At 39.8% G+C, this 15,564-nt stretch overlaps 1 protein-coding gene and 1 pseudogene across 1 annotated transcript in view; both read right to left on the bottom strand.

Annotated features, from left to right (window-relative positions):
• DNAH3 (dynein axonemal heavy chain 3) overlaps window positions 1–15,564 on the bottom strand; it is a 200,660-nt gene that overhangs the window by 99,359 nt on the left and 85,737 nt on the right. Inside the window, exons 32-37 of the mRNA XM_057749021.1 lie at window positions 14,422–14,513; window positions 12,422–12,641; window positions 11,696–11,830; window positions 8,770–8,881; window positions 6,885–7,126; window positions 4,154–4,254 (exon numbers count right to left, since the gene is read on the bottom strand). Of these exons, the coding sequence (XP_057605004.1) occupies window positions 4,154–4,254; window positions 6,885–7,126; window positions 8,770–8,881; window positions 11,696–11,830; window positions 12,422–12,641; window positions 14,422–14,513 (902 nt within the window). The remainder of the gene's footprint in view (window positions 1–4,153; window positions 4,255–6,884; window positions 7,127–8,769; window positions 8,882–11,695; window positions 11,831–12,421; window positions 12,642–14,421; window positions 14,514–15,564) is intronic.
• LOC130860170 (centromere protein C-like) lies at window positions 617–3,644 on the bottom strand (annotated as a pseudogene).

The following is a 15,564-nucleotide window of genomic DNA, read 5'->3' as shown; positions in this document are numbered from 1 at the left end:
TGTGCTCTTTCTACCCCCTTATATTGCCTTTGGGAATGTGGGCTGATTTTATTTTATGATTTTATTTTATTGTTTATGAACTGAAGGTACATTATGGATTAGTTATTATCCTTGGCACACTCATCATTAGCCCACGCATGGTCTTTCTTAGTTAATTGTTTTCAATAATGTAACAAGTGCCCATGAACTAAACACCCAGGTAGAAACTAGGGTCTTGACAATAACCTTCGTTTAACCATATAGTCTCCCTTATCCTATGCCCCTGGCTTTCCCCACCTGAGGTTACATAGTATCTTGAATGTCATGTTCACCTGTCCTTTGATTTCTTTCCTTTTTATAGAGTTTTATAGCATATATATATGTGTGTATATATATATATATATATATATATATATAGTTGTTTTTAACAATTTAAAATGGGACACTATGCTGTATGTAATATTACAGGCTTACTTTTTTTTTAAGTTTGAAATGTTTATTGGAATAAGTACACAACATTGACTATTTTAAAACATTAAGAATAATTACAAATATAAACATCTCAACTGCACAATGTGTTTTATATGTATGTATGTAAATATATACATACACATGTTTTCAAACGTTTCTTCATATTTCAACTTTTTATCTGAGTAAAAAGAAGAACAGTTTCCTCATTCGGGAGATTTTTGATGTTGTAATAATTACCTGAAGGAACATAGAATGAATCCCCAGGTGTTATTATATAAGGTGCTTCATGTAAGGTACATAAAAGGTCACCAAAGTTAACATAAAAAAAATCAGTGCACCTAGGCCTCCAGGCTGCTTTCCCTTTTCTTGATGTGGTCCTAATATCAATTTTCCAGTAGAAAAAAACAGTGTATCCAATGTTTTATATACTTTCAACTTACCATGTTCAACACAAAATCGATATGTACCTCGTGGCCTTATAAGATCCATTAGAATAATCTCTCGTGTTTCTGGGTCCTTTACCCTCGTTGGCTGCAAAGGATCTCCCAGAGGTATATTCAGATTTACCATGAATTTATTCTTTCTTTCATCATATCAAGACAGATTCGTTTCCTATTAACTATTGTATTGACTCTTCCCAAGTTGCCTTTTGCTTTCCTTTTAGATGATACTGTGTCTGGGGACAGTATTCCACCAATCACAAATCCTCCTGATGGCCTTCCTTGATAATCAATTCTCTCCCCTCGCCACTATTCCGAAGGTTTTGATTGTGTTCTCACGGTCCTGCGAACACCTGGTGTGTTGGAGGGCAAAATTAATTTGTGATGCATCTTGTTCTCTGGTGCTGAGTTCAATCTTTTTATTCTTGAATCATTTGAACTTTCCTGAACTTCGTTATCATCCACATCTGAATTATTCATTCCGGACGTTAAATAATTCTTGAGCCTGGAAGGTCCACTTCCTTCCAAAACTGAAGTCCCAGGCTCTCCAGCATCCAAGTTAGACTCTGCTGGAGTCTTGCATGTGTATCCACTGATCTGAGACTTCTGAGGAACATTTTGTGTAGCCATACTATCTTGATTCCTTGAGCTTCCTGTATCTCCAGAAGGATTAAGGTTTGTCTTCTTAGCCAGATCTGCCCCACTGCTTTCCAATGACTCATTCTGGGAACAACCAGAATCTGTAGCATTTAAAACCTTCTGTGCTCTTGAGCTGCCTTCGTTAGCTCTCTTCTGCCTTTTAAATGGAATGGTTTCTTCCCCAATATTCTTAGATGATTGGTTTTTTTTTTTCCTCAGGTTTTTGTCTTCTGTTATGATGCAATGACAATTCATTTCTTATTGAAGAATTGCTAGAAAAAGGACTCTGCCCTGATTTTACCACCCACCAACTGGATGGACATCTGGAAATTCTTCGACTTCCTGTGACAGTTGAAGTCAATTCTTCAGGTACAATTTTTTTCTTCTTGGACCCCTCTGAATAATGCTTCTTTTTGCATTCCTTATCTTTTTTTCTGATTCTCTGTATGAGGAACATTGGTGCTACCTTTCTTGCTTCCCACAGGTAGCAACTGTTTTGGGGAGATGTGAATACTTACCTCTTCACCCTCTTCCATATTTCGGTCTGAATTTCTTTGTAACCTGTCTTGGGCAATATGTGATATATTTATATTTTTATCTTTAGATTGTTCCATGTCAACTTGTTCTTCAACTACACTGGCCTTAATTTTGTTCCCCGTTTTTGTTTTATAGTCCTTTTGTTTACAGATGATTTTTTTCCATTTTCAGAATACATTTCATGTTTTGTAGATTTACAGTTATTTTCCATCTGTCAAAGCACAACTTCCACCCAGTATTTTTTGTTCAGAGGCTGTGATTTCTCTACTGGTGAGCTTTGCCAGGATGTCTGTCACTTGTCAAAGTTGTAGATGATACACTGTCATGTTTTTCTCTTGACTTCCTCCTTTGAAGTTGTACAGTGCTCTCAGCAGGGGATACTGTGTGTTGTTTCAGAGGCCCAGTCTTTCTTGGTATAGTAATACAAGGTTGATTGGCAAAACTTTTACCTGATTCATCAATTATAAATTCATCTTCTAATAACTTCATATTATTTGCAGGTGATGAATGAGATGGAGCAGGTGCTATATGCCTAACAACAGAACTGGATTCACTTTTTCTTTTTACAGTTTCTGAAAACAATGTTGAAAAACTCTTTCTAGCTTGTGGTTGATTTTCACATTCTGAATCTTGTGTTCTTTTTTGAGACATTCCTGTTTCCTCTCTTGTGGTCCTTTTGATACTTTATCCTCTGTTTCTGATACTTTATTCGTTATTTCTACTTTCTTCAAAACATCTTTATCTTCAAAGTTTAATCTTTTTTTGGTTTTATGAGAAATCTCTGTCCTTGAAGACAGCATATTTACTGAATTTTCAGAAGTATAGGTCTCTCCCTTTGGGACAACAGATGGAATAGCCTTTTGCAATAAAGGTGCTTTTGCATCCAGAAGATCAGGTGAGGCAACAGATAAGTAAAATTCCTCATCAGCTTCACTGTGATGATCTTTTTGATTTTTACTTGACATTTCTCTCGAGTCAGGTGTATTTTTAGAATGAAGATCAGCTACCAAAATTTTCTGATGAACCTCAGGAGCCTGAACTGATTTGTTGACAGCTTCACTTGGTTCTGCAATTAACTGCAGAGGGGCTTCTTTCTTCCTTGAAGAAACGGGACCGGATTTTGGATGTGATTTCTGGCACTGAGTCTCTTTGCTTGGTGACTGAATACAAACGGTTTTTGTTTTAGGTGTTGAATAAAGCACTGATTTGGTGGAATCTGTGCGAAAATCATTGGTTATACATTTTTCTTCAAAACAGTCTAGTAAGATTTCCAGTATGTTCTGGCCTTGCTCTGTATTAACGTCAGGTACCCTGGAAGGTCGGCAAAATCTTCTTCTATAGTCATTTTTGAGATGATCCAGCCCCGACACAGCCACGTTTCCGGCCCAGCTCTGCCCGCGCAGGGGCTTGGGGCGAGTCCACGCGGGCCTCGGCTCTACACAGCCCAGCGAGGACGCAGCCACCCGTAGGGCAGCCAGGAGGACACTCAGCAGCGCCTTTCAGCCAGAGACAGCAGGAGATCGCGGGCGCACTCGCGCGCACCACCCTACGCTCCAGGCTTACTTTTATACATAACATTGTAAAGATTTTATCTTTCATTTTACTAAGATTTATCGTATATAGTTGCTTGTCAGTAAAGTTCATTTATTTTAAATGACATACAAATACTACAATTTGTGATTTTATTATACTTTTAAATTCACTCCTATTTATGGGCATGTGAGTCATTTCTGAGTGTCTGCTATTGTGAATGGTGCTACTCTGAAAATTCTGGTACCTGTCTCCTATTATGTATGGGCAGGAGTTTCTTTCGGGTACATGCCAATAATTAGAAGCAGAATTGCTGGGTTGTGAGGCATATGAGAGTTCAACTTTAGGAGATAGTAGCAATTTCTTTTCCAAAGTGCTTGCCTGATTTTAGATTCCTACTGGCGATGCGGATTGAGGATTGATTTTATGACAAATCTGACAGCAAGTAATGCAGGTCTTCTGCTAAATCACTTTTGTGGATTTTTAGAGTTTTCCCTCCTGCTCAGGGTTAGTGAGGTCTCAACCTTCCCTCAGGGGGCCCATGCAAGCTGACTGACCTGCTCACGGTGGCTGGTGAGGCCTGCTCCAGGTCAGCTGGCTCGAAGATCAGACTCATCTTGGAGCTCATCTGGATAATCTCTCCACTCATTAAACAAAGCTGAAAGTACAAAGCAGAGGGGTGTAGGGCAGCCAATGGATTAAATTCCATCTGCAAGTGAAAGGCATCGGTGGGGAGAGATGGTTTGAATTTATTCAACAAATATTTCTTGAGCACCCACTCTGTGCCAGGGACCATGCTAGTTGCGTAGAATAAAACAGACAAAAATTCCCGTCCTCTTGAGGTTTGCATTCTGCTGGGAGGAGACAGATGATAAGCAAAATATAGAGTATATACAATGACGAACATGCTTTAGAGAAAAATAAACTAGAAGAGGGGTTGGAGGATGCTGTGTCTGGTGAGCTGTAATGTTAAATAGTGAGGTCAGAGAACCACTGACTTGCAGCCTTGGATGAAGAAATCGAGAAATTATCAGACCACAGCAAGGTTCATGGTTCCTTCCTCAGTGTTTAACATAGAACTAAACTGCACACCACCATCCTGTTTAATTTGCTGAAGTTTCCCACAAAGATTCCTTTTGGAATCTCGCATGGACTGGCCCAGGGTTAGAGTGACAAAAATATCTTCACATCCTTTTTAAAAGAATGGAAGGAAAGACTGTTACAAGTCCTAGTGTTTAGCACGCATATCCCTGCAGAAAGTAGTGCAAATACACAGGACAGCCTCTGAGTATATACACTAAGTCCGTTGCTGCTTCTCATTTGCTAGCATGGGTTAAAGTGAAATGTTTAAGTCATAAGATGGCCTGAGGCCTTGGTCTCTCAGGAGAAAAGAGGAAACTCCGTTGTTCCCTGCTTCTCATCTGAAATTGTGGTTTAAAAAGTTTCTTGTATATTACCTCACCCACATCAAACACATCTGGAAACAGGTCATTACTTGCAACCCCAGGAAGGTCACAGCCATTATGGGACTGACACCACTAATAGTGTCATCTCTGAATATCAAGAAAAGTAAAATAGACCCATACCTATGACAGTAGTTTGATCTCATTCAAAGCTGAGAAGAGCCATCAGGAAATTCATTGATTATGTCTCTTTATACTTCTGATCTCAAGACCAACCAATACATGTGTACAATTAGTTTATGTAACATAGTCCATATCAGATAATAAAACTTACTTCTATTTTTATATGTTACATAATCAAAATTAGGAACATGCTATTATTAGTGTATGTATATAATTTGGATAATTAGGCCTTCCATTGTTGAGCATGACTCACTCTTAGTCTTGTGAAATTTATTTACTTATTTATTTATTTTTTAGGTAAGAAGTAGATTTATTTAGAGAGAAACACGCTCCACAGACAGAGTGTGGGCCATCTCAGAAGGTGAGAAAGGCCAGTCTTGTGAAATTTAAATGCAGTAGGAAAATATATTTTGACTTGATAATGATGTATAGTCAGTATAAGAAGTCTTCCTTGAAATGGTAATAAATATTATTTTACTTTATTTTAACAGTTATATAGCACTTGCTACATGCCAGGCACTATTATAATCAGTTTGCAAATATTAATCGACCTAATCTTCCTAACAACATTATGACAGACACTATTATCCTCATTTTACAGATGATGTAATTGAGGCATAGGGAGACTAAATAGCTTGCCTGATGTTACATGACTGCTAAGTGGCAGGACAGGATCTGAACCCAGGCTGTCTGGCTCCAGAGTGTAAGCTCTTTAGCCACTACACTTATTGTGGTAGAAGGTATTTTCCAAAGACTGCTGCAGCAATACCTCCTATCCCACATACACTTTTGCAATGTGACCTCGCCCACCTCCATCAAGAGGTGGAGCCTATTTCTCCACCTCCTTGAATCTGGGGAGGCTCTGTGACTTCTTTGACTAATAGAATTCAGAGAAAGTGATGCTGTGCCAATTCCACGCATATCTCTTAATTTCCTGAAAACTTTCACTTTCTGCCTCTCGGAAATCAACCATCATGTAAGAAGTGCCACTACTCCAAGACCACCAAATGGTAAGCCCAAGCCATGTGGAGAGGCCTGGAGGATAAGATGCTTTTTGAGAGAAAGAGAGGCAGAGAGAGAGAGACAGAAAGAGAGTTACAGAGAGATAGACAAGTGGAAGAGGAATGAGCCCCCAGACACTGAGTGAAGAAGCTACCATGGATGTGGCTTCTCTAGCCCTAGCTGCCCCAGCTGACATCATGAGGATCAGCTGAGCCCACCTGAGCCTTCTAAAACTCATAATCCAAGGTATTATGAGCAAAGTTAAGCCACTAAGTATTAAGGTAGTTTGCTATACAGCAATGGATAATCAAAACACATCCCATATATCAGATGCTATGTATGGACTATCTTATTTAATTACCAACATCCTTATTTATTACCACCTTTTTACAAATGAAGAAACTGGTTCAGAGAAGTTATGTGACTTGCCCAGTACAACAGCTGGATTGTAGAGCTAGTAGTCCAATTTGATGCCAGCTGCAAGGCTTTTAACCACTACACAACAGTGTCTCTAAACACACATAAATTACCCACTATATGTATAAACAAAAGCATCATTCATGAATTGATAACTGTTACTTTCTTGTGGGGCATTTGTTCTTAGTGTAATAAACATATATATTATATAGTTTAGATCAATCACTTACTTCAGCAAAAGAGTTCAGGCCCCATCCATGTAAAAGTGATATCAGACAGATACCTTTTTATTGTCATCCAGAACAGTGTTCATATTTTCAATCCAAACAGCATCCACTGGTCCATCAAATATAATCCACTTGCGGTCATCAGACAAAGAAGACGCTTGCTCCCGGAAAGCATTGGCAAGGACACCATCTGTCCATTCATGGCTCACTTGGTCAAAGCACCCATACAGCTGACCCATGGTGATAGCCTTGGGGTTAATGATTTTATACTCCACTGCAAATTCCTCCATCTGGTTGGCTGGGCAAGAAGGTCCAACACAAGTTACAAAGGTTCTGATGAGACCAGAACATTAGACAAGAGATAATATCATCTAAAAGACCAAACAACTTTTATTAATATGCCATACAAGGACAGTCCTTATACAATTTGTACTAAGTCCACATAAAAATTGGGATAACTGGATAGGTAATGCCTTAAATTGTTAGGTTGTTATAGCCATTACTTTCTCATCATATTATTTTCTGAGGCTCATTTCAAACAAGTCAAATGTGCCAGTCAGATCCTAAGAAGTCTGCCTGGGCCTAAAAGAACTCAGGCAGCAAAGGAGAGAGATGACATAGCATCAGGTCTCTTTATGTACCTAGCTCTCATGGCTACCCTAGAACCTTGGCTTTGACTTGAGATGAGGAAACAGCTGACAGGTAAAAGATTCTGGAAAATGATGGTTATTTTCCTTTTCTCTATCTGAAGGGCTATCTTAGCCCTGAAACCTCTTCTTTAACTGCTCAGTAAGTGTCCCCTGAGAAATGGAGCACAGGACCCAATTGGAATACACAGGCTGATGGATGGCACATCACATGTATTTAATAACAGAAAATAACCACACTTTTACATGATCCTTCAAAGTAAGGAAAAATTGGAGTGCCTGAGCCATGAACTAAATAAAGAATCATTTCTGCAGAATTCTGAAGCAAAGACAATAGGGTAGTCTCCTTTCTCTTCATTTAGTTTCCTAAACTGTATTCAATGCCGAAATTGTTACTTAAGTTTGAAATGCCCAAATTAGTTACTGAGGCCAAGTTAGTGCCCAAAACAAAAACTTCAAAAATCCAACAGTAACTCAATCAACAGTAAATCAATGTTATTAGAAAAAATATTAAAATGAAGCATACTGGAAGGGATCATGTAAACACAGGCACAGCAAGGCACTGCTTTTCAAAACCACAGTCTTGTGTTTTATAAAAGAAAAAACCTCAAAACTGCTTCTCTGGCAATAAAAGTAGCTTTTATTTGTTGAGTAGACACCATGCTAGGTTATTTACCTGCATAATCTCATTTAATTATCACAACAATCCCATTTTGCAGCTGGGAAAACAGAGGCAAAGAGAGGTTTGGTCATTTGCCCCAGGTCTGGGTCAGATTCAAAAGTCTGAGGTCTTATCTTTTACATTAAGTGGAAGGAAGGAAAGAAGGAAAGGAGGGAGGGAGGGAAGGAAGAAGGGAGGGAGAAAGGCAGGCAGGGTGAATGGGAGGGAGGGAGAGTGGGAGGGAGAAAAAATGGGAAAGGGGAGGGAAAGAAAGAGAGGGAAAGAAGGGTTGGAAAGAAAAAAAGGAAAAGAAAAGAAACCATGCAATGATCTGCTTTTAGAACAGTTTTAGGTAAGTGGCAGGAGTTTCCCTCTCATTGGGAAAACTTTGGAGAAGCCACTGTTCAGCATTTGAGAAAACTCCTCCAGCCTTAATGATGCACATAAAATCCCCTGTTAGAAGCTCTCTCCATCTTTATTCTCCGCCTGCAGACCTCTGTGTGCCATGTTCTATTCCTGGCTCTAATGTCACAATTCAGGGATGGTAAAGTTAATAGCACGGCATCATCTATGGAGCCAGTCAACTGAGTGGGGACTCCTGTCCTCCCTGGAAGCCAGGGATGTGAGCTTTACCTTCATGTAAATCACCCAGAGCTGCAGCCAACACTTTGTAAGCACAGGTCTTGCCACCCATTGGGTCTCCAACAATCATATAGCCATGTCTTACCAGCATCATCTCGTAGATCTGGGTGGAGACATCATATAAGAAGTTAATCACTGCAAACCTCCCAGAACTGCAATTATTAAGAAGTCGACAAGGAATGAGGGCTGTAGTCCTTTTTTTGTCATCTATTGTTTAAATATCTTTTGGATGAATAACTATATGTGTGCATCTCAGATTATTTAAGGGATGGGAAATACTATTTGCTCTGCACCTATCTATGTGCTATGCATCAAGTGGCTTACCTAAGTTATTTCATTTAATTCACTCAGGTATCATTAATTACTTTCAAATGGTGGGAACACTGAGCCCAAGAGAGGTTACCTAACTTGCCCAAGCTCATCAGTGGTGGAACCAGGATTTGACTACAGGGCTCTCTGATCTTTTCATTGCACCATTTTTACTTGCTTTTAAAGAGAAAAAGGAAACAGTGGTCATTTTAGCGAACTGCAGTTCTGTTAGAAATTTCCTTTCTCAAGGCCTAAATACTATTCTGACTTGACTGGAACTCTCAATAGATTTAAATGCATTTTTTGAGCCAGGGGTGATACTATAAAATATAAATGACCCTCTGTGTAATTTTAGTTTGTACCCTTGAGAATCAACAGCTAAGTGGAAGCTCATTTTTTGAATTTTCTAATTGTTTTGAATGCGACAAGTAGTCCATGACAGTTGAAATGCAAATGCTTTGGTCATTTATATTAATGTGTAATGTTTTATCTCTCCTTTTAAACTGTGAGTCTCTCAGCAAAAGGGAATATATGCAGCTTTGATTAAGTTCGCATTATTTTTCACCTTACAAGTGAGTTATACAGAGGGTCGAAATTAGGACAATGGGGGTGGTACAAGCACTGACAAAAGTGGGTCAGCAAATAGTTGCTAACACCTATTATGTGCCAGATATTGTTCTATAGACACAGAGGGCAAAATAACAAAATCTCCAACCATCAAGTAAGGTTTGCATTCATGTAGATTGGAAAGATGTTTAAGATTGAATAAAGATAAATGGAATTGACTGTGCGTTAGAAACAAGAGAGGAAGGCACTTATGATTCGATAGCCTCTCACCTTCTCCTCACATACATTTAAATGGCTTTATCAACATATCAGTATACAAAAGGGAAGGTAGCTCCATATATTTTGTTTTTTGAAAACTGGCACTAAACTATATAAAAGTTCACCTGTATGTCTGCAAATTACTTTGAAATACATAAAAAAGATAAGTGGATGGATGGATGGATGGATAGATAAGTGATAAAGCAAGTATTATAAAATGTTAATTATAAAATCTAAGTGGTGGGTACATGGGTATTCTCAGTAAAATTCTTTCAATTTTTCTGCAAGTTTAAATATTTCATAATAAAATATTGGAAATAAAAGCTCATGCCTAGTTAAAAAATAGTCCATCTATAAAATCCCAATGAATATGTTGGGATTCAATATTGAGTTAAGTGAATTGTGTCAAAGCTAGCACACTCGATGACATAGTAGGGAAAAAAAAATATTCTTAATGACATAGTAAAGGAAAATTTTTTTATTCCTAAAAATTTTTATTTTGATCTCAGAATCTGGAGACCTGGGTCCTACCTTGACCTTTAATTCTAAACAACAACATGATTTTGGGAAATGATGACATTTCTGATGTTTGTGGAGAAGCTGGGGTTGATATTGATATAGTAATCAGGCACTATATCTAGCACTTTGCATACTTCTTGTCTCAAAATTACTCCATGGGGAAGGTTTTACTCCCTCCATTTTACAGATGTGGAAACTGGGGCTCAGAATGGTGAACTAGCTTGCCTAAAATTTCACAACAAAAAACTAATGGGGGTGAGATTTGAAACTAGGTTTTTATGAATCCAAACCTGTTCCCTCTCTGGAGCCAGGATCAGATGGCATTTAAGGTCCCTTGTAGTTATGTCCTGTGATTCTGTAGCAAAAGTGCATTTGGGGGCTTATTTTATTCAATGTATGACTTTAAGTTAGTTTTACATAGAAAGTGATCCTAGGGAAGGATCCCTGAAACTAGTGTGAAGTTTCACTAAGGTTCTCCAGGGTCAAGACTATGGAGATGTTTCTTTCACCTACTGATAACAGCACCCGGATTTTCCCTGAGGAACCACCACTTTATGGTTCAGTCCACATGACTTGGGTGGCTCGGACTCCATCTCCACTTCTGGCAGAGGTGGGGTGGTTATGGTCTACTTCTTATCTCTGTAATTGGTTCAGAGATGGTCATGTGACTTTTTCAGCACCACTCAAAGCTAATCCTGAGACTTTTGCTGAGGACACTACGAAAATGATGCTCTTTTTCCTTCTGGGCTTGAAGATGGGACAATCTAAGTCTGAGGCTGCTGGGGGCCCAACTGAGAATGAATTTTTCATGCAGAAAGAGGTAGAATCCAGAAATGAAGAGAGATTCCTGATGGCATTATCTAAAAACCTGTATTCCACTATGCTTGAGGCCAACATATTTCTGGACTTTTCAAATTAGCTAAGTGAGTAAATTCCCTTTTGTTGACTAAGTTTGAATTTTGGGAACCAAAAACGTCTCGACTAATTCAAAGCCCAATGCCCCAAAAGGTTCTGTTTCATCCTCAAATGAAAAAAAAGAAACCCCAGGGAAGATGATCACAGGAAAAATATTGGATTTTAAATGTCAACTCCTGGAAATGAAAACTGAAGGCACAGCATATTGCCGAGTGTCTTCATCGCTACCTCCATCTCTAATCCGGTATTCCCAAGTGCTGTCAGTCTCCAATCTACCATAGTTCTCTCTAATTCCTGACCTCAGCAAACAGTAAACAGGTATATTCCCACATGGGTACAAGGAATCAACCTGGATAATTTTCCCAATAAACCAAGGTACTGGCTGGAGTTTCATCTTTTTGATGTTCTCATTCAGCACTTCGATAAAAATTTCGTAGTCTGGCTTTGGAAGAACAACTCCAGGAAACAAATCTGATATAATTCCCTGTTAACAAAAATTCAAGATGTAAAAAGACAAATGATCAGATACATGACCTCAACATTTTTCTAAAATGAGATCTACAGATAGCAGGAATCCCTGGAAGATTCCAAATCCCATTTTTCCTGTACCAAAACTTATCCACAATTACAAATTCCAACAATATCCATTAAACATGATTTTCCTTCCCAATAATTTTAAAAGTCAGCAAATACTTAATAAGTCTGTGCTATCCTTTCAGTCATTATACTAGGAATGAATAAGACAGTCATGATTTCTGTCTTTAAGAGCTTACAGCCTAGTAAGGAAGACAGGCATTAAAATAATTACAAAAGGAAACTAATTACGTTTGATATAAACAACTACTCACACTCAGCAGCAAATATTATCCTATCAGTAAAACTATTTTTATTAAAATCAGGAATTGGGGATATTGCTATGACCATTATTATTTAACATTTGGGGGAGGGTATCTGGCAATAGGGATGCCAGCTAGAGAATGGAGGCAGTGTCAGGAGATGGAAGAGGTGCCAAAATTTTTTTCATCTTCAGAAGTAGAGAGTCAGTGCTTGGCCAAGGTCCCAAACCACTGCATACCTGAAACAGAGGGACATCCTGAGCCAGGAACTTGGCCAGGTTGACATCAAGCAAGGCCCGGAGCAGGAGGACACTCTCATTCTCCTCTGGATACTTCAGCTTCAGGTTGCCAGCGGCAGTGAGCACAGACTTGACAGCACGCATGCCATAGTCATAGTGATGTTGGGAGGAGAGCTGCTCTGAACACAGGCGGTAGGTTGCAACAATCTTCTGGGCAAGACTGGGAGGGCAAAGACATGTCTGCAGATCCTCCAGAGAGGACCATGTCCTGCTCAGCAGACACTCCCAACATGCTCGTGCCCTGTCCCTTCAGAAACGAGGCTTGCCCATGAACTTGATGGAGAAACCCTATCATTTGAAGGCCTCTTCACAGAGTCACTATAATGAGCTAAGGAAGCACTGTAATTTTCTTTCAAAGGTAGGATGAAAAACAGCAAGTACATACATATGTATAGCTTGTACTGTACAAGAAATTATATGTGTTTATACTTTTATGTGTATATATGAATGCATGTGTACACCACACACACATTTGGGAAGATTATATCAAACAGTTAACAATGTTAATGCCTAGAGAGTGGGACCAAGGGTCACGAAGGGGACACTCGTTTTTGCACTTCTGTAACCTCGCAATTTTTTTTTCAATATCCATGTTTTACTTTTTAAATTTAGGAAAACCGATTCAAAATTTAATATATACTCAGCACACAATACACGTATGCTCATGTATACTACCGTATCTTATTTTTCCTGGGCACACAGGGGGACCACTTTTCCTAGCCTCCCGCACAATTAGGGGTGGCCACATCACTGAGTACTAGCCAGTCGCATGTGAATGAAAGGGAAGTATGCCACTTTGAGGGCTGGTCTCTGAAAACCTCCTCCATAAGATCCTCCAGGCTTGTGTGTTGTAGCTGTGAAATATAAGTAACCTGGGTCCTTTGGGGAAGAACTCCTCTGATCACAAACGCCCATTTTGGATTTCCAGGGAGTGAAAAGTAAACTTTTGCTAGGCTAAGCCACTGGAATTTGGAGGTCAGGTTGACCCTACTGAAGGCACTTGTGCACGGTCCCCTTGCAGGGCTCCTCTCTAACAGGACTGACTTGCTTTAAAAGCAAAGACTGTGAGGCTCATCAGCACCTAGCACAGGGCTGGGCATAAGGTAGGCGGCTCCATGAAGGTTCGCCAATTGAATAAATAAATGAAATGAACAGGCAGATCAATGTAACGCGAGTCTCCGACAGAGAAAATAAACCTCTTATGACTGAGGCAGCCTTTTAACCTAGGAAGGGTGGCACATCCCACTGAGAACATCTACAGCCCCGGCGTTAAGAGCAAGGCCCTCCAGGCCACAAAGACACCGTGGGCCTTGTGCAGATACCTGCGGTAACAAAAACATCAATCAATTATGGCCAAGACGATGTAAAAAGACAAATGTAAAATTTGAAATAGATCGATAAAAACCAGTTTACAATGAATATTCACAACTCTGGGTGCATGTGATGAAGACGCAGATGCTTGTGTATGTCTGTGTCTTAGAAAACTGGGTAATACTTAAATGAGAGATAACCGAGCTGATTGGAGTAAATAAATGTTATATTGATAACAATGTTAATTTTAAATTATATTAATTTTTCCTCTTCAGTCTTGGAATTACTTCATGTTTTTCAGTCTTGCCTTAAGTCATTTAGGAATGTGTGCGTGTGTATGTGGGTTAGAGTGAGGGGGAGAGAAGACATGAGTGATTCTTCCTTAGAAGAAGTCCAGGTGTATATAAGAGGGTGGAGGCCCTTTCTTGGTAATCTGGGACATTTCCTTGTCAGGGATGGGGTCAGGACCAAGACCAGGGCTATGTGCTTTCAGATCAACTTGTGAGTAAAAGCCCGTTTCTCAAGTTTCTCTTTTTTTCCCCAATGGACAATTTACCTTGAATCCACCCCACAAAAAGTCACTCTGTAACACTTTCTTTAGAATCTACTGGAAAGCCGATATAACATACCTTCTGGAGTCTAGAAACCCCATAGAGTAGAGGGAGATTTCTCCAATGAGGGCATAATCTGGCACCATCATGGCCACTGTCCGAAACAAGGCCTGGAAAAGAAACAGCCATTCAGAACCTAAACACGTAAGGTGAAAACTGGGGGAAGGCACATCTACAGAGGCAAGGAGAAGTAACGTGATCATTCAGACCACCCAGTGACAATCAAGGAAAGGAGGGCTGGAGGACAAATCAGTGCAGAAGGACTGTCTTTACTGGACAGATCCACTGCTCCATGAACCTCCCCACTAGCCTTGTTCAGGTACATGTGTCACATCAGGTCCCTCAGTGGTTGTGTGGAAGGCCTTAGATGCTGGTATCCTAGCAACATCTCATCCTCCTATGCCAAATGAGCATCATTCAACTCTTGGAGATTTCTGGTGTTCAAAGTAGGCAGCAGAAGTCATTCCGGGATGCAGGATAATGAAGTGTCAGAAGAAACATGAAGTCCGACAAACCTTGCTTTGAGTCCTTGCTCTGCTACCTGCTAACTGTGGGTAAGTTATGTAACCCCTCTAGATCTCAGGTCTTTCATCTCAAAATGGACTAACAACTGTGCCCTCTTCAAAGTTATCATGAGAACAAATGATCTTATGTAAGTGAAGTGCTTAAAACAGCGTGTGGCTCATAGTGAGGGCTCAATAAACATCAGCTATTGTTACTAATCTCTTAGATGTTAGAGGAGAAGTGACTTGCCCAAGTCATGCAGTTAGAGGCAGAGCCAGGACTAGAAATGCAGGCTTCCTGACACCAACCCTGGGTGCTTTCTACTATGCCACACTGTCTCATGAAAGTTGTTTGTGCAGATCTAACATGGTTGTTGGCTGGGAGGGGTGCAGGGGGGAGTTATATCAACTGGACACTATAAAATGATAAATGTGAGTCCAAATTCTACTTTGGAGTCCACTGACCTATGTTGACCTAGAGAGGAAAAGTCACCATTAGGGGATCTCCTTGACTTCTTTTCCATTCCCAGGGAGGAGGAGGTGTGGTGTGTCTGAATTATATTCCAGGGAACTACTCAGAATGCATTTCTAGCAGATGGAGCATCAGGTACTAAAGTCAGTGAATGTGGGTTTTGTCCAGGTCTCTCTTGAGTCTTTC

This window comes from Hippopotamus amphibius, chromosome 9, assembly GCF_030028045.1.
Source record: "Hippopotamus amphibius kiboko isolate mHipAmp2 chromosome 9, mHipAmp2.hap2, whole genome shotgun sequence".
Taxonomy (NCBI): Eukaryota; Metazoa; Chordata; class Mammalia; order Artiodactyla; family Hippopotamidae; genus Hippopotamus; species Hippopotamus amphibius.
The sequence above is the reverse complement of the archived record's forward strand: the minus strand, read 5'-3'. Positions and strand labels throughout refer to the sequence as shown.